The sequence below is a fragment of the Vidua macroura genome, chromosome 13, assembly GCF_024509145.1.
Source record: "Vidua macroura isolate BioBank_ID:100142 chromosome 13, ASM2450914v1, whole genome shotgun sequence".
NCBI lineage: Eukaryota > Metazoa > Chordata > Aves > Passeriformes > Viduidae > Vidua > Vidua macroura.
This window is the reverse complement of record NC_071583.1, coordinates 1,124,519-1,146,548: the sequence shown is the minus strand read 5'-3', so window position 1 is coordinate 1,146,548 and position 22,030 is coordinate 1,124,519. Positions and strand designations below refer to the sequence as shown.

Genomic DNA, 22,030 nt, shown 5'->3' with positions numbered 1-22,030 from the left:
GAAGAAAAATGGGTCTGGAGATCTTAAAATAGAACGAGCTCAGCTGCATTACTTCGGCTTTGGGAGTACGGGGTTACATCCAAACTCCTCCTCCTCACCGCTCCATTGGTACCCACCTCGGCGGGCGGAGGATGCCGTTCCCACGGCACAACAACCCGGATTGATGCTGTGGATGCCCTGGGCTGGCCGGGCGCTCCCGCTGTCCCCGGCTGTCCCCGGCGGCACTGCCGGGCCCCGCGAGCGGCAGAGCCCGCGGCGCTCCGCTCCGCGCCGGGAGAGCGAGGCGGAGGAGGAGGAGGATGCTGCTGCTGCTGCTGCTGCTCCGGCGGGGCTGAGCGAGCATCCCCCACGCAGCGCCTTTGGCGGGCGCTCCCGAGCCGCGCTGCCCGAGCCCGGGGGGAGCGGGCAGCGGGGCCGCCGCGCTCCCCCCGCTTCCCCCGTCCCCAGCGCGTCCCGCAAGCCCCCATCGCCGGCAGGGCGGGCAGGGGCCGGGACCCCGCGGGGCTCTCCCCGTGCCCGCGGCCGTGCCCACGCCGATGCCCGTGCCCACCGAGCCGGCCGGGGCGGTGCGGCGGGCGCTGCGCAGCGGCGGCGGGCGGGGCGGGGGGCGGGCGGCCCCGGCCGTTTAAAGCGGCAGCGGCAGCGCCGCGCTCCCCAGTGCCGGTGCCGGAGCGCGGCGGGCAGGGCAGGGCAGGGCGGCGGCGGCCGAACCCGCAGCCCCTTCCCCCGGCCATCCCGGCCGGCCCGGCCCCCGGGGAGCGCGGGGCAGCGCCCGGGGGCGGCGGCGGCGGCATCACCATGGGCCGGCCGGGCAGGGTGCTGCGGCTGCTGGCGCTGCTGGAGCTGCCCTGCTGCCTGCTGGAGCTGCTGCTCGGGGAGGCGGCCCGCGGGCAGGAGATGTACGCGCCCCACTCCATCCGGCTGGAGGGGGACATCACCCTGGGCGGCCTCTTCCCCGTGCACGCCAAGGGCCCCCCGGGCTCCCCCTGCGGGGACATCAAGAAGGAGAACGGCATCCACAGGCTGGAGGCGATGCTCTACGCCCTGGACCAGATCAACAGCGACCCGGACCTGCTGCCCAACGTGACGCTGGGCGCCCGCATCCTGGACACCTGCTCCCGGGACACCTACGCGCTGGAGCAGTCCCTCACCTTCGTGCAGGCGCTCATCCAGAAGGACACCTCCGACGTGAGGTGCACCAACGGCGAGCCGCCCGTCTTCGTCAAGCCGGAGAAAGTAGTTGGAGTGATCGGGGCATCGGGAAGTTCCGTGTCCATTATGGTGGCCAACATCCTCCGGCTGTTCCAGGTAGGGCCGTGCCGCGGGGCTCCGCCGCTCCAGGCTCCCCTTGTGCCTCTCCAGGTGCTCCATCCGCCTCCCTCCGGAGCAGCTGCTTCCCCTCCCCGCCGCCCTCTCCCTTCTCCACGGTGCGTGGCGCTTTCTGGATTTATCGCCCCATTTGCACGAAGCAATGCCGGAGGGAAAGGAGGAGAAAAAAAAAAAAAAAAAAAAAAAAAAAAAAGGAAGAGAAGAGGCGCTGGTTGCGCTGGGTTTGCGTTAGAGAGAGCCGTGGCCCGGCGGGGATGGATGCGGGCGCACGGCATCCCAGCGGGGCACGGCCGGCACCGCTCCGCGCACGGAATCCCGGCGGTGCGGGCAGGGCTGGCGGGGCCGCGGCCACCCCGGCCCGGGGGTCGCGGGGGGGTCGGGAGAGGGTCAGGAGGGGCTTTCTCGGGCTGAGCCGGGGCTGTGCGGGGCAGTCCCAGCACCCAGCGCCTGCCCGGTTCGGGTCCCGGCTCCCTCCCGAGCCCGGCCGGCCGGAGCGGGGGCACCGGGGGCGGCTCAGCCCGGGAGCGCCGCTCCGCGCCGCCCCAGGCTCCGGCGGCTCCGGGAGGAGCCAGGGATGAGCAGAGCCGGAGGATTAGAGAGCCGTGTGTGTGCGTGTGTGTGTGTGTGTGTGTGTGCGGGGGAGATGCGCTGCAGCGCTGCCCGTTCTCCCCCTCCTCGCCTCCCCCGTTCGCGCTGCGATCGCGCCCGTCTCGCCCCCGGCTCCGCTCCTCGGTGGGTGTCGGGGCACGGACACTTGTCACCCCCGCACATCCTCCTGCCCCGGGGCCGTGCGAGGCCATCTGTCCGGCTCTGGCCAGGGTTTGATCCCCCGGGATCGGGGGGTGTCCCCCCGGGATGAGGGGGTGTCCCCCCGGGGCTGGGGTGTCCCCCCGGGGCTGGGGTGTCCCCCCCGGGGCGCCGCTGCAGCCGCCGGGCCCCGCAGCGAGCGCCGGCTGCTCCTCGGCAGCGATCGCGGGTGCGGTGACAGTGACAGAAGCGCCACCAGATGCATCGTGAGCAGCGGAGTTCTTCGCTCCCTGTCCTACGCCTTCGCATGCGGAAGGTGGTGGAGGGATTTTTTTTTTTTTTTTGTGCAGCGGGCGGAGAGATCCCCCGCTTTTCCCAGCTGGAAACTTGTGAGGCTTTCACGGCAAATCCGTGCTCGGTGCTGTCGGCAGCCGAGCCTCCCCGTTGCCATCTGCCTGCCGGTGCCATCTCCGGCCGCTGCGCCCGAGGCGAGCGGGGCGATGCCGCCCTCGGCTCTGCCCGGCCGGGCTGTGCCCGGGCCATTTCCCTGGCACAACACCAACGAGCTGCTCCTTTGCCTTGCTCGCCTCCCCTCCTGGCAGAGTCGAGCGCATGGCTGGCGGATTCCTGTGCTGAATCTGCCCCGGTGTGTGGGTGCCTTGGCCGCGCCGCTCCGTGCCCGCTGCCCGGCTCAGCTCCGTCCTGCGGGGCCGGAGCGACGTGAGCGCTGCCGAACTTGCGCTCGAGTACGGCTCGGGCAGCTGCCCCCAGCCAGGAGGGTGGGAGGAGGCGGCTCTTCCACTCCGGTTCTCATCCCACAGCGAGTCCGGGGCACTCCCGACCGAGCTCCACTTCAGAAGGGAAACCGAGGCGCCAGGAGCCTTTTGGATAATGCCACAATACCTGCAAAGCCTCTGGCGATACGTTACGGAGTGGAGTTTGCAGAAAATAAGATGTTTGGACAGTTTCTCCATGTGGAGATATTTATATAAACTAAATATTTTAATGTATTGTGACTAAGCATCTGTTCAAAATTGCAATTTAACCAAATCATCCAGAAAGCAGGAACTGGCCCATACTGAGGGATTTTACTGAATATATATTTTACAGCTTGGATGAGCCACCTGGAAGTGGTTCTTTCATGCTGCAAAACTGTTCCCTGTAGTCCTCTCCTGCTTCAAAATACAATTTAGAACATGTTCAGCCAAAGAGAAATAGAAAATAACTATTTTAGTAGGAGAAGTGGACCTGTTCAACAACTAAGTGTCATTGTGTGTGGGTGGATGAGAAGCTCTAAGTTAGTGGAAAGAAGAAAACCAAGTACCAACCAATCACAAAAATCTTGTTAACCTCAGAACTCTCTGAGAAATTCCTGAGTGTGGCAGCCAGCTTCTTTCTCAGGGGTCACTGTGGGATTTGCTGCCTGGGGCAGTGGGTGAGGGGCCGGTGGATGGCTCTTGAATGCTTACTTGCATGCCCAAAGTGGCTTTTCCCTCACATCTGGAAGCTAAAAGCTCTGTAGAGGCCCTGCAAAGAAATCTTAATGGAGCTTCTGCTTCTCTGACAATATCTTGGAAGAGAAGTATTTCTGCTGTGCCTTAATGTGGGGAGAAAATCGGTGTAAATCTATATCTATAGATATACAGAGCCCATCCAGGGCACAGCAGGGCTCCTCAGGCAGCTCCTGGTGCTTCAGGCGCTTCCTCCCCAGGAGGGGCCAGAGCCATGCAGGCTGTTCATCTTCCTCTCTGCATGGGAGGCTGTGTTATCCGCGCCTGCAGCTCCCCGTTCCCGGCGCAGCGGCAGCCACGGCCAACAGGTGCAGCAGCAGGGAGAGCCAGAGCCGGGCTCCTCTGGCTGCAATTCATCCCTGCAATTCCTGCTGCAGGCTTTGGGGGAGCTTTCCTGGGCTGAAAAAAAAATGATGGGGGCATCTCCATGAGTGACACTTGGGGGTTTTGCTGTGTGCTCAGAGCCCCTCCCCGCCTCTGTAGCTCTCCCCTCGCTTACCCCTGAACTGCCCCGTGGGTAAAAGAGCCTGGGAGTAGTTGGGGTGGGAGGGTTCCTCCAGGAGCGTGGGGCAGTCCTGCTGGAGCCCAGGGGAGCTGCAGCCCTGCCTCTCCCTTTCTCCAGCTGAAGCGTTGGTGCTGGTGGAGCCACGCTGAGATTTTAGGCTGGTCACTGCTCCTGCTGGGTCCCACGGGACGTGTGGGTGGGCACAGGAAGTGCCAGTGGGGCAGGATGCCTCATCAGGCCCCCTCCGGGAGGACTGCAGAACGAACTGAGGAGGGATGGAAGTGCCCTGTGCAAGCTCGGGGTCGGAGGGAGGGCAGGCTGCACCCCTGGGTTCAGTGTCTGCCCCTGCCAAGGGCTCGGTGGGACCTGCTGGAGCCCCTTGGGTTAAAACGATGGGTGAGGAGCATCAGCCACGGCTGGTCAGGAGCAGGGCAGGATGTCTGAGCACACAGGAGCTCCTCCAGCTTGGCCATGGCTTCCCCAGGAAGGGAGACTGGGCTCTTTCTTTTCCATCTCTGTTCTTTGCCTTCACCCCATCCATCAGAGGAGTGCCCCGGCAGTTGGGGCAGTGGCACAGCCCTCTGTGGCTGCGTGCCCTGGGGCTGTGTCCCACCCCAGGCGCTGGGAAGGGCTGCCCGGGCAGGGTTTGGCACCGATGCTGCAGGGGGATCAGCCTGGGGCTGCTGGTGGCCCTGCACCAACACTCAAGTGTGTCAAAGGCAGGGACTGCTGTCCAACACAATCCTATCAGTGCACACCAGTAAAGAGCAGCCCGGTCATAAATTAAATATCTCTCCTGAAAATAACACCAAAAATAATTTGGAAAGCTGCTTCCCAAATGCACCGGGGAGTTCGGGCAGGATGGTTTTAGGCTGCTGGTTTTGCTTTGGAGAAAATGCTGTTCCTTTGCAGGGTCGTAGCTTTCCCTGCAAATGGAACTCCATGCTACAACCATGGCCAGGGTGTTTCATATTTTCTGGAAGCAGACCCATGCAATACGGGGAATATCAGCACCCCGATTTCTCCTTTAATGCTGGAAAGCTTATTTTTGTGCTCCCTACAGGCTTCTCATGACAGGCTTTAATAATGAACAAATTACTGCTTCAGGTTGGTGTCCTCCGTGGATGCAATTTGAAAGAGTCAATCAAGAATAATTTTGTTCTTGTCTAAATCCCTGTGGGTTTTTCTCAGGGGTGGCTCTGGTGGCCCAGAGGGGGCTGTTCCAGAGCCCTTCCAGGGAACTTTGCAGCAAAGTGGGCTAAGGCAGCGCAGGGAGATTGGGAGTGTAAATTGGAACATCCCCGAGCTCCCTGGGGGTGTTGGCTGCCTTTCCTTCCTGCCGAGGGAGGAAGATGACAGTTGCAGTCCTGCCTTCTGCTCCAGACACAGTAATCACAAAAATGAGATTATTTGGAAAGGAAGGGAGCTTAAAAGTGCAGCTCTGAGCTGGATGCTGCTCTTTTCTTGCAAAATGCACACGCTTTTGCCAGGCTCTCTGGGGGAGGCTGTCGGGCTGGGATTGCTGGTGATGGGGATGGGATGGGATGGGATGGGATGGGATGGGATGGGATGGGATGGGGCTGGGGTTCAGCTGCTCCAGGGAGTCAGGGGGAGCACTGGAGCCTGCTCCTGCTGGGAATGCTCCTCGGGCACAGGGAGGAAGGGCAGGGCTGTGTGAGAATGTACAGAGCCATGTGTGGTCCCATGGTTCCAACAGATCCCTTGGAAGTGCTTGCTTTCTGATGAATTCCATGCTGCTGATCTGATCAGTTTCTAGGAACTCCTTGTAATTCCCAGGAAAATGTCTGCAAACTGGTTGTTCCTCCATCTCTTAGTTCAAGCTTCTTGCAGGAATGTGGATTTGGGCCCATTCCATGGGATGTAATTTCCATTCCAAGTCCACGTGTTGAGCCCCTCCTGCCGACCTTGCCCTGATGAGATGCTGGGGAGGTTTCATTGATGGGAGCACCTGGGCTCTCACTGGGGCTTGGGAAGAGAACTCCCACATTTCAGCAGTGTTCTTCTCTGGATGCTAATTTATTGTGAACTCCTGACCTGATCCTTGCATTTTCCTCTCCTCACTTCAAACAGGACAATACTTTTTAGGCAATGGAGGAATGATTCATTTTAGAAAAGATATTTCAGGAAACTCCACATTTTTCAGTTTCTCATGTAGAGAACACAACAAAAAGCTGAAAATAGGAAACAGCAACCTTTAATTCTTTGCCTCTTCTCAAAAAAAAAGGGGCTTTGTATTCTTTAATGAGCTTTCATTTCAGCAGCCTCTAAGTATTTGTCCTCGTTGGTAGCGAGGCCCTGATGTGTGTCAGCACCCTGAGCCATGCAGGGCTGTGCCTCAGCTGTGAGGCTGCACCAGAGATGTGGAATCTGATTTTTCCTCTATAAATAAAAGGCCAGGAAAATCCTCACTTCAGGAATTCCACATGGGGAGTCACTAATGAGAGGCTGGAGGTTGCTGTGAATGTATTTTTCTGGAACGCTGTGTTTTGGAGGTAAAATTCATTTTCTCAACAAGGCAAAATTCAATTTGAGCAATAATCTTGGCTCTTAACCGGTTTTCAAGTGTCTCTCTTGAGGCAGAAGGGACTGCAGTGGGTCATTTGGAAGGAGAGTGGTTCTGCCAGGAGAGGGATGCTCATCCACAGGGAGGGACGATGGGCAGAGGATTCAGGGATAATTGGGACTGGCACAAGGGGTGCAGGAACAGGGAGAGCAGGTTTTCAGCAAGTTCACTTGTGCAATTCCCAATTTACTCTTTGAAACAAAATAAGGTGACCTCTCTGGAATGACAAATGGAGGGATCATTTCAAGGCATTAATTTCTATATAAGAATTATTGATCTGCTTTGGAATCTCATAACATAATACTACAAAACTCCATGTACTCTGTTCCATATTTTATTCTATTAAATGAGTTTTGCTTGGAGGCACTAAAACCATCCAGCACAATACTCTGTTTCATAAGATCAGATGTTGTTATTTCTATTTATAGCTGTATTCAAATTAATCTCAATGAGTGACAATGCTGACTGTCCCAGACGCTGGACTATGATGAATTTTATCATAATATTGGGAGATACGAAGCATGTAATTAAGGCTGTTTGGAGAGCCTGGAATCCAATACAGCCAGGCCATTAGTGTGGTGAGAGGTACCCAGGCAGAGAGAGATCTGAAGGAGAACAAGGCTTGCCTGAGCTTTGCTCCTTACTGGTGATTCACGAGGTCCTCCCAAGCCCTTCTGCTGAAGGCAGTGCAGTTGTTCTGAGCCAGCACCAATTTAATGGCAATAAAGCCCGCTCCTGCTCTGGACCAGGAGAAGGTGGTGGCCCTGCCCCACCCGAGGCCACAGCTCCCTCCTGGGCAGTGCCCTTGTGCTGCCCCTGGCCAGAGTGAGCCCTCAGAGCCTGCAGAGCTCTCCAGCCCCGGCTCTGCGCCAGGAGCAGAGGCTGACAGCTCTTGGTGTCAGCGTGGGCTGGAGCTCTGTGGTGTCCCCGTGTCCCCAGGGCCACCATGGGCTGTGGGTGCCCCTCCTTTGGCAGCCCAGGGGATGCAGGGTGGGTGCTCGGGGCTGTCCCCCTCCATGGGCTGTGGGTGCCCCTCCTTTGGCAGCCCAGGGGATGCAGGGTGGGTGCTCGGGGCTGTCCCCCTCCATGGGCTGTGGGTGCCCCTCCTTTGGCAGCTCAGGGGGTGCTGTGGGTGCTCGGGGCTGTCCCCCTCCATGGGCTGTGGGTGCCCCTCCTTTGGCAGCCCAGGGGGTGCTGTGGGTGCTCGGGGCTGTCCCCCTCCATGGGCTGTGTTTTGGAGCAAAGCCTTTTGCAGCAGAGCCGGTGTCAGGTGCAGGATGGGGCACACCTGAGCTTCCCACAGGGATCCCACCCCTTCTGGGGGCACAAAGTGCCCCTGGCTGACAGAGGGCAGCCCCAGGTGCCTGTGGCTGAGGCTGTGGTGCTGAGGACACTTTTGCTGTGTCATTTGGGATCTGGAGAGCATTAGGATGCTGTGTGAGTGCTGGGCATTCTCTTATGCCTCAGCTGTCGGGTGATGCTGGCCGGTGCCTCCCTTCCCAGCCCTTCTAAATGAGCTTGGCAAATGTTCCCAAAGCCCTGGGACGTGCTCCTGGCTGGAGATCACCTCTCTGGGCCGTGGGATCAGCGAGGCACTTGGGCTGCCTGGCCCCTGATTGACACTGGGAAGAGGAGACCTCCCCTTCCCAGTGCCCTGCGCCGCCTGAGGTGCTGCAGGTCCAGTGTTTGCACATTCAGGGCACATCCAACAGCTCTATTTTGGTCTGGGTTTTTGGGAAAAGGATGGGCTGAGCTGTGGGGGTGGAGGGGAGGCTTTGGAGCGGTCACAGGTCACAAGATTTCATGCTGATGATGGTTCTGCTGAATGCCTCTGAGCATGGTTGTGTATGTGCGTGTTTTTATATATATCTGTATAGATAGATATACAAAAATATCATTGTTGTACCTACTGATACTGTGAATGTGAGCTGTCTCTTTAAGGTCTTGCTCAGGGCTTGGGCTGGGCAGGGGAGAGCTGTGCTGGGTGAGGAGAGGATGGAGCACCTGGGTGTGCACCTGCCTGTTTGGCTTTTGATCCTGCCTGTCTCACATGAAGATGACATTAGGGCTCAGAGCAATCAGTCATGGGGGATAAAGAGAGAAAAGATGTGGTTTAGGAATCCTGAGCCACCTCAGAGGCCTTAGCAGCACCAGCAACAGGCTGTGTTTGGGCTTGGCTGCTCCTGCGTGGGGAGAGAGAGGCTGAAGCTGCTGGAAACACGGGAAGAACATGGAGAGGTTGGTGGTGGCTCTGCAGGGTGAGAGGCTGCTGCAGGAGGATGCTGTGCAGGAGCAGCTCTCCTGTCACAGCAGCACAGCCCGTGCTGCCATGGCCAGGTCGGTGCCAGCAGGGCTGGGGTGCTGGCAGTCGCAGGGAGGGCACAGCCCGGGCAGCTGGCACGCTGCCTTAGCCCAGGGCAGTGCCCTGCTGGAGCTGCTGCACTGCTGCCAGCTCACAGGCTGGGATCTGGAGCTGCCCGGCTGTGATCCTGGAGCTGCAATGCTGGGTGTGATCCTGGAGCTGCAATGCTGGGTGTGATCCTGGAGCTGCCCAGGGGTGATCCTGGAGCTGCCCAGGTGTGATCCTGGAGCTGCCCAGGGGTGATCCTGGAGCAGTCTGGGTGTGATCCTGGAGCTGCCCTGCAGGCTGTGATCCTGGAGCTGCCCAGGTGTGATCCTGGAGCTGCCCTGCAGGCTGTGATCCTGGATCAGTCTGGCTGTGATCCTGGAGCTGCCCTGCAGGCTGTGATCCTGGAGCTGCCCAGGAGTGATCCTGGAGCTCCCTGCAGGCTGTGATCCTGGAGCTGCCCAGGTGTGATCCTGGAGCTGCCCAGGTGTGATCCTGGAGCTGCCTGGCTGTGATCCTGGAGCTGCCATGCTGGGTGTGATCCTGGAGCAGTCTGGGTGTGATCCTGGAGCTGCCCAGGTGTGATCCTGGAGCTGCCATGCTGGGTGTGATCCTGGAGCAGTCTGGGTGTGATCCTGGAGCTGCCCAGGTGTGATCCTGGAGCTGCCATGCTGGGTGTGATCCTGGAGCTGCCCAGGTGTGATCCTGGAGCTGCCATGCTGGGTGTGATCCTGGAGCAGTCTGGGTGTGATCCTGGAGCTGCCCAGGTGTGATCCTGGAGCTGCCATGCTGGGTGTGATCCTGGAGCTGCCCTGCAGGCTGTGATCCTGGATCAGTCTGGCTGTGATCCTGGAGCTGCCCAGGTGTGATCCTGGAGCTCCCTGCAGGCTGTGATCCTGGAGCTGCCCAGGTGTGATCCTGGAGCTCCCTGCAGGCTGTGATCCTGGAGCTGCCCAGGTGTGATCCTGGATCAGTCTGGCTGTGATCCTGGAGCTGCCCTGCAGGCTGTGATCCTGGAGCTGCCCAGGTGTGATCCTGGATCAGTCTGGCTGTGATCCTGGAGCTGCCCTGCAGGCTGTGATCCTGCCATTGTAGGATCTCTGTAGAGCAAAGCAAGCCCATAGACCACGAACTTCCTAATAAATATCTTGTTTCATAAATATTTTAATATTGGTAATGGTGTATCCAGCAGAATGCAGATTTGTTCCGTGCCATTCAATTCAGCCTCACAGTGCCATGTGGCACTTCTGCACCCAGAGCAGAGGAGTGCCAGGGCTCTGAGCAGCACTGGTGGCACAGGAGGGCTCTGCCCCTTGGCAGGGCTGTCCTCAGGAGGCTGTGGCAGGGAGGAGAGGCACAGCAGGAATTCTTCCTCTCTGCAAATGCAGGATTTGAGCCTCAGGAGTGCAGCGGGTTCTGTCTGCAGTCACACCCACCCCTGGGGTCCTTGGTGTGAGATCTCAGATCAGCTGCAGGTGGGGGGTGCAGCTCTGGGGGGCTCTGGGATCCCTCTGTGCACCCCCTGTTTATGGGGCCTTCAACATCACACCAATCTACTTCCGAAAGAAATTTATAAATACGTGTTGTGGTGCATCAGAACTTTCGAAATACAAATTTATTTTTAACTGTCTCGAGAGAAACACAGACCAGTCAATGTTAGAAGTCAAAGTTTCATGGGCAAAGAAAGCTTGGCTTGACTGACTGCAGGTGTCAGAGCAGAGCCCTTGTCCCCATGGATGTCCTGGTGTCCTGGGACAGCATTTGCTGGTTTAGAAACACCTCTTGCTACCCACAGCTTGGTGCTGAAATAAAAACAGCAGGTAAATGGAATGGATGGCTGGAACTGAGCACTGGGATTTACTGGCAGCTCCTGAGAGCACAGACAACATCTCCCCCAGCACAGACAGGACTGAGAGCCTGGAGTTGTTTCCCATGTGGATCCCATCAAAACTGAGTCCTAATGGATAGGATCAAGGCCAAATTCCATTTAATAAAAAGTGGCAGGAATAACTACAAAAGTAAAGACAAACTGTCAGCTCAAATTTGGCAGGAAGTTGTTATTTTTGCAGGAATAAAATTCAGCAATAATAGAGATGGTTTAGTGATTTTTAAAGCAGGTCATTTTGTGGCAGGGCTTGAATGCACAGAAATTATATTGACAATAAAAATTAATTGAACGACTTTTTGTGGGTTTGTAGTTTTTCTATCTGACAGCTGTACAGAAAATTTCCAAGTAACTGGATGATCCTTAAGGTCCCTTCCATCCCAACCCGTTCCATGGATGATGATGCAAAGGAAATTATCTTTTTGAGATGTGTCTACTGTGGCTGCAGTGGAGGATTTGCAAAGGAGGAAAAGATGTTTTGATTCCCCAGCAAACCTTGGACAACTGGGATGGACAACTGGGATGGACAGCTGGAATGGACAACTGGCAGGGGCTGCCCAGGGAGGTTTGGAGTGCCCATCCCTGCAGGTGTCACCTGGAGGTGGCACTCAGGGCTCTGGGCTGGGGACAAGGTGGGCACGGGGCACAGCTGGGCTGGGAGGGCTTTGCCAGCCTCAGTGACCCTGGAATTCTCTGTGCTGGGGGCTCGTTGCCTGGTTCATCTCCTGCAGCAGAATGTTGGTGTGCCAGGTGAAGGGATTTTGGACGCTGACACAAAAAGATGAATTTTCCATCTGCCTGCAGTGCCCAGGGTGGCAGCAGCCCTGAGGGAGTGACAGCTCGTTTGGCCAAACTGGAAACGTGGAAATGAGCAATGGCCTGGGTTTGTCCAGCCCCATGGAGGATCCCAAGTCCTTCTGTAACACACCAGGATCCCCAACAACTCAGCGTGAAACAGGAGCAGAGCAGAGGAATGGAGTCCCTGGAAAAGCCACTTTCCTTCCTCGGGAATATTTCAGTGATGTGGTAAACTGTGAAGAGCATTCAATCCATGAAGAAATGAAATAAATCCCAAATACAATTTTTTCCCACCTGTGAAAAATGTATTTTGCTGGGGAATCGAATTGTTGTTAAAAAATGCCTCCCACCCCTGTGCCTATTTTCTCAGGAAGAATCTCTTTGCATTTCAGAAGAGAATAATATAACTCTGAGCACAAAAGCACTGAGGAATGGGGCTGAGAACTCGTCTGTAAAAATGTCCTGCTCAAGCCCAGCCGAGCTTGTGCTGCTCCATCTGGCAGGGAAACGCTGGTGGTGCCTCCTCAGCTGTGCTCCCATGGCTCTGCTGGGACAGATGTGGGCATGGAAACACAGCCTGGGGCTGATTCTGGGTGTGCCCCTCTGCTGGAGCCCTCAGCTTCCCATTTCCACGTGTAATGGCTCTTTCCTGGTCATCAGGAGCTGAGCCTGGGAATCGCGGAATCAGAAAGGCTGGAAAAGCCCTGCAGGGTGAAGTGCAGCCTTTGGAGTGGAGCTGGGGCTGCTCTGAGCCCCAGCACAGCAAGGCCGGACTGCAGGAGGAGCTGAGAGGTTGCATCCCTGCCCCAAACCTGGAAGCAGCTGTGGCAGCTCGTTAAAATCCCACCGGCTGCTGGGTGTTGCACTAGGACACAAAATAACTCAGGCACTCACTCCAAAATCGAAAAGAAGAAAAAGAAGAAAATTTTATTTCTGACCTCGCAATATATAGAACTCCAAAAGTGGCAGTGGGTTGGAGGATGGAGTTACCACCTCTCCAACCACCCTGGTCAAACCAACAGTCTATTAATTTTCTCCTCTCACAAAGAAGAATGCAAAACAATCATTATTTACATGAACAGTCTGAGAACTCCAGTAGAAATATGTAAACATTATCAGAAGGCACGGAAAACTTTTAAAAGAACTTTAAAACTTTTAAAAGAGCAGGGTGACAGCTGGGGGCAGACTGGCTGTTTGTGGCACCTCTGTGCAGCAAGCGCTGGGACAGACTTCAGGCAATGCTTTTTGGGAAATCCTGCTTTGCTTTGCCTTTGCTGCTTCCTCACAGTGAATATTTTAGCAATGATTGTGAGTGCTGTGTGTGCTTCTCCCTCTTCCCAGAGCAGCTGGGGCTGCCCTGGATCCCTGGCAGTGCCCAAGGCCAGGCTGGACACTGGGGCTGGAGCACCTGGGGCAGTGGCAGTGTCCCTGCCATGGCAGGGCTGGCACTGATGGGATTTAAGGTCCCTTCCAGCCCGACCCATTCCAGGGTGCCGTGCCCCAGGACCCAGTGGCTGCACTGCAGAGCTCCCTCCTGCCCTGCAGGGAGCCTGGCAGGGAAGTGTCCAAGCGCTGGGTGAATTCCCTGGCACGCTGAGCACAGGGAAGGGGCATGTTCGGGTAAGTGACAGCCTGTCACTGCACTGAGCAAAACACTCTCAGGAGCTGGAGCAGTTTTAAAAATAGAAAGCAGGGAGCAAATGGCCTGGCAGGGAGAGGCAGCCCTGGGAGAGGTGGAATTGGCCCTAATGGGCTCAGGCTGTGCTGGGGATGGAGGGCTGCGAGCTGCAGGGGGGAGCACGGGGACTGCTCCCTCCTGGCCCCTTTAGCAAAGTTATTTTTACTCCTAATTTGGACAGAGAACTTCCCCAGGCTTGTCTGGGTGCATGAGGGGCTGCTGGTGCTGGGCTGGGTGCTGCTTCTCCTGGGGGTGGTGGGGAACAGTGGCAAACCCAGGGCTGCTCCAGGACCTGCTTTATTTTGCAAAGTCCAGGAAATCTTGTCAGGCCTGGGTAAGGCAATACCTGATTTCAAAAAGCAGTGCATGACCTGACTCCTGCCTGCAGCAGCTGAGTGCTTGGTGTAAGCCCAGGGAAGCAGAGATGTGATTTTTACCTGATTTTTATCCCACTCCAGTCCCATGAGCTTCCCAAATGAGCCCCTGCAGCCCCAGGGACCCTGCTGGTACCCAGAGACAGCCCAGGGATCTCCCAGAGCCCAGGGATGTGTGGAGATCCACAGGAGCAGGGTCTGGCTGTGCCTGTGCTCAGCTGTGGGGGAGCTCCTGCAGCCTCAAACTTGGCAGGTTCACGAGCAGAACAGCAAAACAAGGTAAAAATTTTCTTTTTCTTTTTCTTTTTTTCTTTGCAGGTTATTTTTTCCCCTCATCTTTCTCCCAGTGCTCATATAAATCAAGGGAAATGTGGTACAACTGGAATCTGTTTTCCTTAACAGTTGGCAAAGTGGTGTCTGTGCTATTGAACCTGAATCCTTTGGCAGATGCCAAACCCACAAAGCCCTTCCCGTTTTATTTTAAAGCCATGCTGCTCATCCTCATTTCAGGCGTCACAGATATAACAGATATATCTGGAAGACATTGTTTGGGGTTTTTTGATCTATAAAATACAGCCTGTCATAGAAATGGGTGTGTAACTTGGCAGAATTTGTGTGTGATCTATAAATCCTTCCCAGTGAGGACTGTGCTAAGGATTTGTCTTGGGAAAGGTGACCAGGAAGGGTTTGACCTCAGCCAGGGCTTCTCCCTGCCCATGTAACAGTAAAAATATACAAATTATTGCAGTGACAGTGCATAAAGAGCTGGGTTTTGCCTGGAGTGGATTTGTCAGCACAATGGTACCTTGGGGTTTGGCTCGTGTTCTTTCAGGGACAAACACAAAATCTACCTGGAAATAACCAGCCCCACACTTCCTCCCAAAGCTTTGGGAGGAGGAATTCTGCTGGACCTCTGGCAGTGCTCATCAGGTGTCTCCTGATGCAGAAGAGAAAGCTGTCCACTTGTCTCAGGGGTTGATCTCTGCTGGGTTCCCGTGGCTGGGCAGTGCCAGTGCCCGGGGTTTTGGCAGTCAGGTGGTGCAGGCTTTGCTCAGGTGCACGTTCCCATCGAGGGAATGGCACCTGGGAGTGTCTGAGGTGAAACAGAACAGAGTCTGTGCTGGGGCTGGCCCGGCCAGGAGCCAAAGGAGGCTGAGCAGAGCTGGGAGAATGCCACACCTGCCCGGGGATCAGCGTGTCACCAGATGACACAAGCAAAAACGACGCAGCACAGCCTTGGTCACGATGAAGAGACTCATTTATTTTCTCTGACTCCAATCTTTTATAGTTCTCAAAAGGTGCCAGTGGATTGGAGGGTGAACGTGCCACCTCTCCAACGACACTGGACAAACTACCTGTACATCAAATTTCTCCACCTCTATGAAAGAATGCAAAACAATAGGTTGCTTACAGAAAGTCGTGTGGGAAAGTTCTCTACAAGAATGTCAACTCAGAAGGCTCTAGAAAACTCTTGATAACCAGGGCGACATCAGAGCCTTTCCCTGGCAGCACAAAGGGGTCCAAGAGATCTCTAATGTCTGCCTGCCAAACCTGATCCCCCCGTGCAGCAGGAGAGCCCTGCCCTGCAGCTCCACAAACCTTGTGCTGGAGCCTCTCAGGCCCAGCTCACTGCTGGCAGCTCGAGCTGCTGAGCCAAACCCAGCCCGGGGATTTGGGGCACTGCTGGGATGGACCCCAGCAGACAAATGCATCCCGGCATTATTGGTTTGTCCTTCTCTTAGAATGGATTTGTCAGGTTAATGAGCTGGCTTTTCCCCTCACTTTGCACTTTATCATTCTGTCGCTCCAAATGGGATTTTAAATTCACGCCTTGTTGACAGGAACGTGATTCTGGGGCTCAGAGATCACAGCCTGGCTGGTGACTGTGACCAGCAGCACCTCTGAGGTCCTGTGAGACAGCAGCCAAAAGCCACAAACAGAGAGAGGAGTGGGACCATGTGCTTGATTTAAGATGTGATCACACTCTTTGGACTTCATGATCTGGCATTTTTTGTAAAAAAGTCACCTACCCCAATAGAAAAAAAAAAAAAAAATACAAATTTCTTAAAACCTCGCAGACACAGACCTGCCTCAAACCCCAAAACACAAACCCATGGTCGAACAGTTATTTTAATGAGAGTGGAGGCTCTCATGGTAGCTCCTGGCTACAGGAGCTGGGATAATAAAAGTCACACGAATACAATGGCTAAAGCAGGAAAATGTGCTCTGAGATGCTCAGGACATTTCCCATGCCTTTCTCCAGTCCAGGAAGGAACCTAAGCTTGTGACCTATATATTTTATAGGCAATTTTAAAACTTTCATTCATTTTAGTGCTTTGAGAAGTGAAAGAAGACACATTAAAAGTAAAGAGATCTCCTGCTCTCTATGTAAAAATACTCATTGGTACAAAAAGCTGCTGAATAAAACCTTAAGTAGTAAAAGGTGATACTGGTGTGCTGTGTGGAGTGTGGAAGGATAATTGCCTGTGCTGGAGGCCATCCCTGAGCTCAGCTGGGGCCTGTGCACCCATCCCACGGGGGGTTGGCACTTCCCAAGCCTCTCCCGGGTTTATTCCCTAACCCAGGCTGGTTATTCTGGCATCCCAGGTGGCTGTTCCTCTCCCAGAGCGTGCCATCGTGTCCGTGCCAGGATTCCTCCCTGGCATGGAGGTGCTGAGGTGGGGCTGGAGCTGAGCAGGGAGGGACAGCCCCATCCATGGGTGCTGCTGCTGTTGTGTCCTGTTCATCTGCTGGGAATGAACACTGGGGCTCTGGGGACACTGGGGACAGTGGCTGTGGAACTGGGGCTGCAGGGACATGGGGACAGTGGCTGTGGAACTGGGGCTGCAGGGACATGGGGACAGTGGCTGTGGAACTGGGGCTCTGTGTGAAACATAAACTTTACCAGATTTAAAGATTTTAGAGGAGCTAAGATTTTAGTTAGAGATAAGCCTTACTAGAGTTAATTAAAATGAATGAGTAGGCCTTGATGAAGTTAAGAGTTAGTAGTTAACTAATAACTGATTTCTTGCCAACACAATGTTTAGTTAGCTGGGTTTATAATGAGGAATATAGAAACTGACAAACAGCTTTTAGGAACATAAGACAATTGTGGGCCTCCTCTGTTCTGAAACCAATTGAAGACAGGGAATGGGAGTTCTACCAAGGTTCATTTGTCATATTTGCATTGAAAAGGTAGAAAGGTCAGAATGAGGAAGACTTCATTTACTTCCTCATTTTGGGACCCCTCCCCATGGAAGGGACCACCGACCCATTTCAAGGAACAAACTACGCATGCTTAATAGCTTTGGGAATGATTAGCATAGGAAGCGAGGAATGGGATGTACCAAATGATGAATATGTATTTGTATTTTGGGTATTCAATTCTGGTGTGGATAAAAGGACTCTGTAATCACTGGAAAGGTGCAGTGTGCATTTGGGAGCTGTCCCACACGCTGCCCGGCGCCGCAATGAACATACACTTTCTAACTTTAAACTGTCAGAGAGTTTTTGTCCGTCACAGTTGGATATTGGTGCTAGATCAATATCCATGTTTCTTTAATAAATCATGGGGACACTGGGGACAGTGGCTGTGGAACTGGGGCTGCGGGGACACTGGGGACAGTGGCTGTGGACTTGTTTCAAAGGCAGGGAGCTGCCCGAAGGCCCAGGGGGGCAGCAGTGCCAGCTCTGGAGAGGGATCTGCACCCCAGAACGGCCCAGGTGGCACTGGATGTCGCCCGGGGTGAGACCCAACCTGAGCCCAGCCTGGGAACCCTTCCTACTTCTCCCACGTTAATGACTCTAATTGCCCTAATGAGACACTGCAGTTGTCTCCTCTCTCCCGCCCATGATTTTTTCTTTAGCTTTTCTCAGAGTTGATTTTTTCTTTTCCCATGTGCTGTTCTCACGTGTGGTTCTGTACATTAACAACTGGGACACGACAGTTCTACTGTATCTTTTTAAAAATGTTCCCTGGGGAATTATGCTTCAACCAGGGAAATTGTATGTTTCATTATCAAAAAGGTTTCAGGCTTTATCAGAGTCTTTTTGTAATAGTTGTCATGGAGGTTTTTATTATTATTGTTAAATTGAATAATGGGGAGAAACCTGTTCTTAAGCCTTTGCACAAGAACTAAAATTTAAATCCAGATAAATCTGCTCTGTTTGTAAAAGTGACTTTTTAAGGTTAACTGCATTTAGTTCCAATCATTGGAAGTACAGCTTTGTTACTTTATCTGAATTAGATAGTGAGGGGTTTTGCAGCTGTAATAAGGGAAGATTGAACTTGACTTTTAAATGCAGATGGAATGTCTGGGAGTTATTTTTTCAGGGCCTGATTTCTTGGTAATCACAAGAAACCCTCCCCACGAGGCCTCCCAGCACTGCTACAGCAGCCCAGTGGGGCTGGAGCCTTTTGGAAGTGACAGGGAAAGAGACACAGAACCATGGAATGGGTTGGGAGAGACCCTAAATCCCACCCAGCGCCACCCCTGCCATGGCAGGGACACCTCCCACTGCCCCAGGTGGTCCCAGCCCTGTCCAACCTGGCCTTGGGCAATGCCAGGGATTCAGGGCAGCCCCAGCTGCTCTGGGCTGCTCCCAGCAGGGCTGGAGGTGGATTTTGTTCGTAGAGAGCCCCAAATGCTCCCATTTGGGTGGGACTGAGCTGCCCCCAGCAGGGCTGGAGGTGGATTTTGATCACAGTGAGCCCCAAATGCTCCCATTTGGGTGGGACTGAGGTGCCCCCAGCAGGGCTGGAGGTGGATTTTGATCGCAGTGAGCCCCAAATGCTCCCATTTGGGTGGGACTGAGCTGCCCCCAGCAGGGCCAGCCCTGCCCTGGCGGGGACAGGGTGCTGGTTGTTATTCTGCATTGAACCAGCGCTGCCCAGAGCCATCAAAGATCCCTGGCATCCAACAGCTCCTGGATTTTGGGGCTGGGATGAAACCTGAATGAGCAATAAGGAGATGAAAAACTTGGCTGTGAGCAGGCTCCTGCAGCTGGGAGTCACCACAGCAAGGAGCAGAACCTCTTTGAAATGTGGGTCAGATCCAGCAAAGGGGTTTCAAACAGTTTTGTCTAAAGGGGAAATAAAAAAAAAAAAAAAAAAAAAAAAAAAAGGAGAGGAGTAGTTTGGAAATGTCAATAAAATAATAATTCATCTCAGCATATTCTGGCTGTCAGACTTCAGGGAGCTCCCAGTTCAGAGAAAGCATGAAATGCAAATACTTTATGTAATGTTGACTGTGACCACCGGCCTCATTATGCCTCTGAAATTCATCATTTTTGCCTTTGGATGCTGAAATTTGTTGACAATCAGGAGGAAGAAGAGTCCCCATGGATTGTTGTGGTGTGGTGCTGTGGGAACTTTCCCACTAATTATGGCAGGAAGGCAAATTGCAGGAGGCTTTTTAAAATAACAAGTGAAGATAGTGACCTTTTTTACAAAGGCTTTGATGAAAGATGTGAAAAAATGGAATTCATTAGAATATTTCTAATTTCCTGACATTCAAATAGGAGAGACTTTCTCAATGTGTATCTTCTTAAACATTTATCGTTAAATGTCGTTGTTCTACAAAGGTCCCTGGACTCTTTGCATGCCAATGAACCCCACAATTGAATTTAGAAATATAAACTCTACAGAAGGAAAGCATTTCTTTCTGTGTCTACAGTGCTGTCCTACAATTCATTACTGTGGTGTAAATGCCTGAACGAGTTCAGTCTAAAGGTGCATAAATGCATTTCAATGAATTTAAAATTAGGACTGTTAAAATAACTGTGCAAATCCCCTAAGACCATCTGGGGGCAAAATTAAATGCAGGGCACACATAAAATATATTAAAAAATAAATATCTATATAAATGAACGATTATATATGATTGCAACGTTCCCGGGTTTGGGGTTTTTCTGAGGGTCATAAGGAACCACAAAAATGATTCTTGAGGCGCTTTCCAGGCGTGCAGGGAAGGTGAGCAGCAGCATCTGGGGGCTCTTTGTTCTGCTCTGGTGCCGGCTGGGTTGGGGTTGGTGGGCGGTGTTTGGGGCTTTAGTTGGACTGGAAAGCCCCAGCCCCACGGCCCCGCTCAGGGCTTCGTTCAGGGGCACAATGGGCGCTCCCCGCTCTGGAGAATTCCCGTGCAGGCAGGAAAAACCAAGGGGCTGGGCACCGTGCGGTGTCTGCCTGTGCAGGTGGAGCTCTGGAGGCAGAGCGGGTTCGGGGAATCGCTCGGGGGGGACTTGCAGAGTGGGAATCCCTGCAAGAGAGCCGCCAGCATCCTTCCGCAGCTGGATGCGCTCCCTGGGACACTTCCCACCCCCCAGGCTCGGTGTCCCTGGCATGCTCCCAGCCCCTCGGGAGCAGAAGTTCTCCCCGGGGGCTCCAGCAGCTCCTGCTGCCTCTCCCAGCACGCTGGGATTCCCAGTGCCAGTCCATGCCTCGGGAAAACGAGCCAAGGACTTCTGGAGCACCTCTGCTGCTCGCTGGCAAAGCTGGGCTGCCAGTGAAGGTTCAGAATGCCAGCACAGCGGGGATTCAGTGCTGTTCCCTTCGGAAAAGACCAGGAAGGAAGGGGAGAATTGAGGCAGGAGAACACGGCAATGTCCCCAGGAGGCATCCCGTGTGTCCTGGAGGGAGCAGCGAAAAGCAGGTGGGGAAACGGGGCTGAAGTGGGGGAGTCCTGGCAGGGGTGGGGTCAGTTCCCTAGAGGGGAAATCCCCCAATTAGAGGGGGCTAATGAGGGAGGGGGTAAATGAGAGAGGAGCAGGGTGGGGAGGGGAGAGGCTCAGAGGAAGAGCAGCCCAGGGAAAGGAACCTTGGTGCAGGTAGGAATGATTCCAGCTGGCTCGGGGTGGATCTTGCTGGTGCAAGATGGGTTTTCAGTTATTGTGAGGTCTGTGCTTTTAGAGTTTCTTCTTTGGGTTGAATCTCAGTGAGTTATCTCAAGAGAAAACCCTTTAGCTTTTCTCTCCCAGGGTACTTCAGTGCTTTTACATGGTTCAGAGTTCCCAAGGAGTGTTTCTCTCCTGCTGTGAAGTATCCGAGTCCCCAGTAATTCCCATCTTCATCCTCTGGCTCCTCAGACCCCACAGATCTGTTAAACAGCCCCTTGGATTGGCAGAAGGAACTTTCACTCCTCTCCTGCTCACTGATGAGAGGCTTTGCCAGAACCTTGCTCTGGGTCTCGGGAGCTGAATGGAATTTTTGCCATTAATGAATCTAAATGTGTAGGAGCAACAGAAATTCAGGTGCTGCTTCTGTTATTAGTGGAGTATGACGTGTATCACGCACACACTGGGAAAGGTTTTCACTTCAGAGGAGGGAAAGGAGCACTTTGGAGTTCATGCTGTGAATTTTTTACAGAGAATGACTCTAAATGCACATTTTGTAATGCATGACTTTATTTATTTTAAAAAAGGGCTGTATTATTAAATTTGGTTTCGTCTGTGCAAACAAATGTGAATTATTTTGCCAGCTCAAGTGTTTTCTCAGTCACCCATAAATAAGAAAGTGACTTGAAAGTACAATTGATCAGAAATGATGCATTGAGTGTTTCCCTACAAGGAGGGCATTGAGTTGGGAGCTCTGTCATGTTGTGGGTTCCTCCCTCACCCACAGAACGCCTTTCTCCTTCAAATCTGCATTTCATGACAATATCTTTGTTTTCCGTGAATGATGTGGTAATTCAGATAAATCTGTGCTGGCTGAGCAAAAGTAGAGCTGAGTTGTTGTGATACAGAGTGCATGTTTGTTCTGGGGGGCCAGCTGGGGAAGGGGCTGTGTGGGGGGGCTGTGCTGGCCAGGTCAAAGCTTTCCAAGCGATTCACAATGAGCTCGGGTGGTCCCAGAGAGGAACAGCTGGGATACTCGTGTGGAATATCTGAGATGATCTCTCAGTCCTGAGGGTTTGGCTGATGCTCTCAGTGAGCACCCTGGGCTGGTGCTGAGCTGCTGCCACCTCCCCGAGGGAGGGTGCTGGGCTGGATCTGCAGCTCAGGTGCTGCTTGTCCAGGCTGAGAAACTGGATGGATGGATGGATGGATGGATGGATGGATGGATGGATGGATGGGCTCATGACCACGGACAGCCCACCAGGGGAAGGCAGGGCTGGGCCTCCTTTGGGCCTTTCCATCCTCAGAGTGAATTGGACCCGGACTTTGTTGAAAGCTATTGTAAAATGCAAGAAACCCAGTGGGAAGAAATGCTGATGTGTGACTCCAGCTCAGAAGGCTGAATGATTTCTTTATTATAACTATGCTATCATACATTCAT

The 22,030-nt window shown here is 54.0% G+C and overlaps 1 protein-coding gene across 2 annotated transcripts in view; it reads left to right on the top strand.

The window, feature by feature from the left end:
• Positions 1-702: 702 nt before the first annotated feature.
• Positions 703-22,030, top strand: part of GRM7 (glutamate metabotropic receptor 7) — a 216,983-nt gene continuing 195,655 nt past the window's right edge. For both annotated transcript variants that reach the window (XM_053989136.1, XM_053989134.1), the window contains exon 1: positions 703-1,308. In XM_053989136.1, coding sequence (XP_053845111.1) covers positions 799-1,308 — 510 coding nt within the window. In that variant the 5' untranslated portion in view covers positions 703-798. The remainder of the gene's footprint in view (positions 1,309-22,030) is intronic.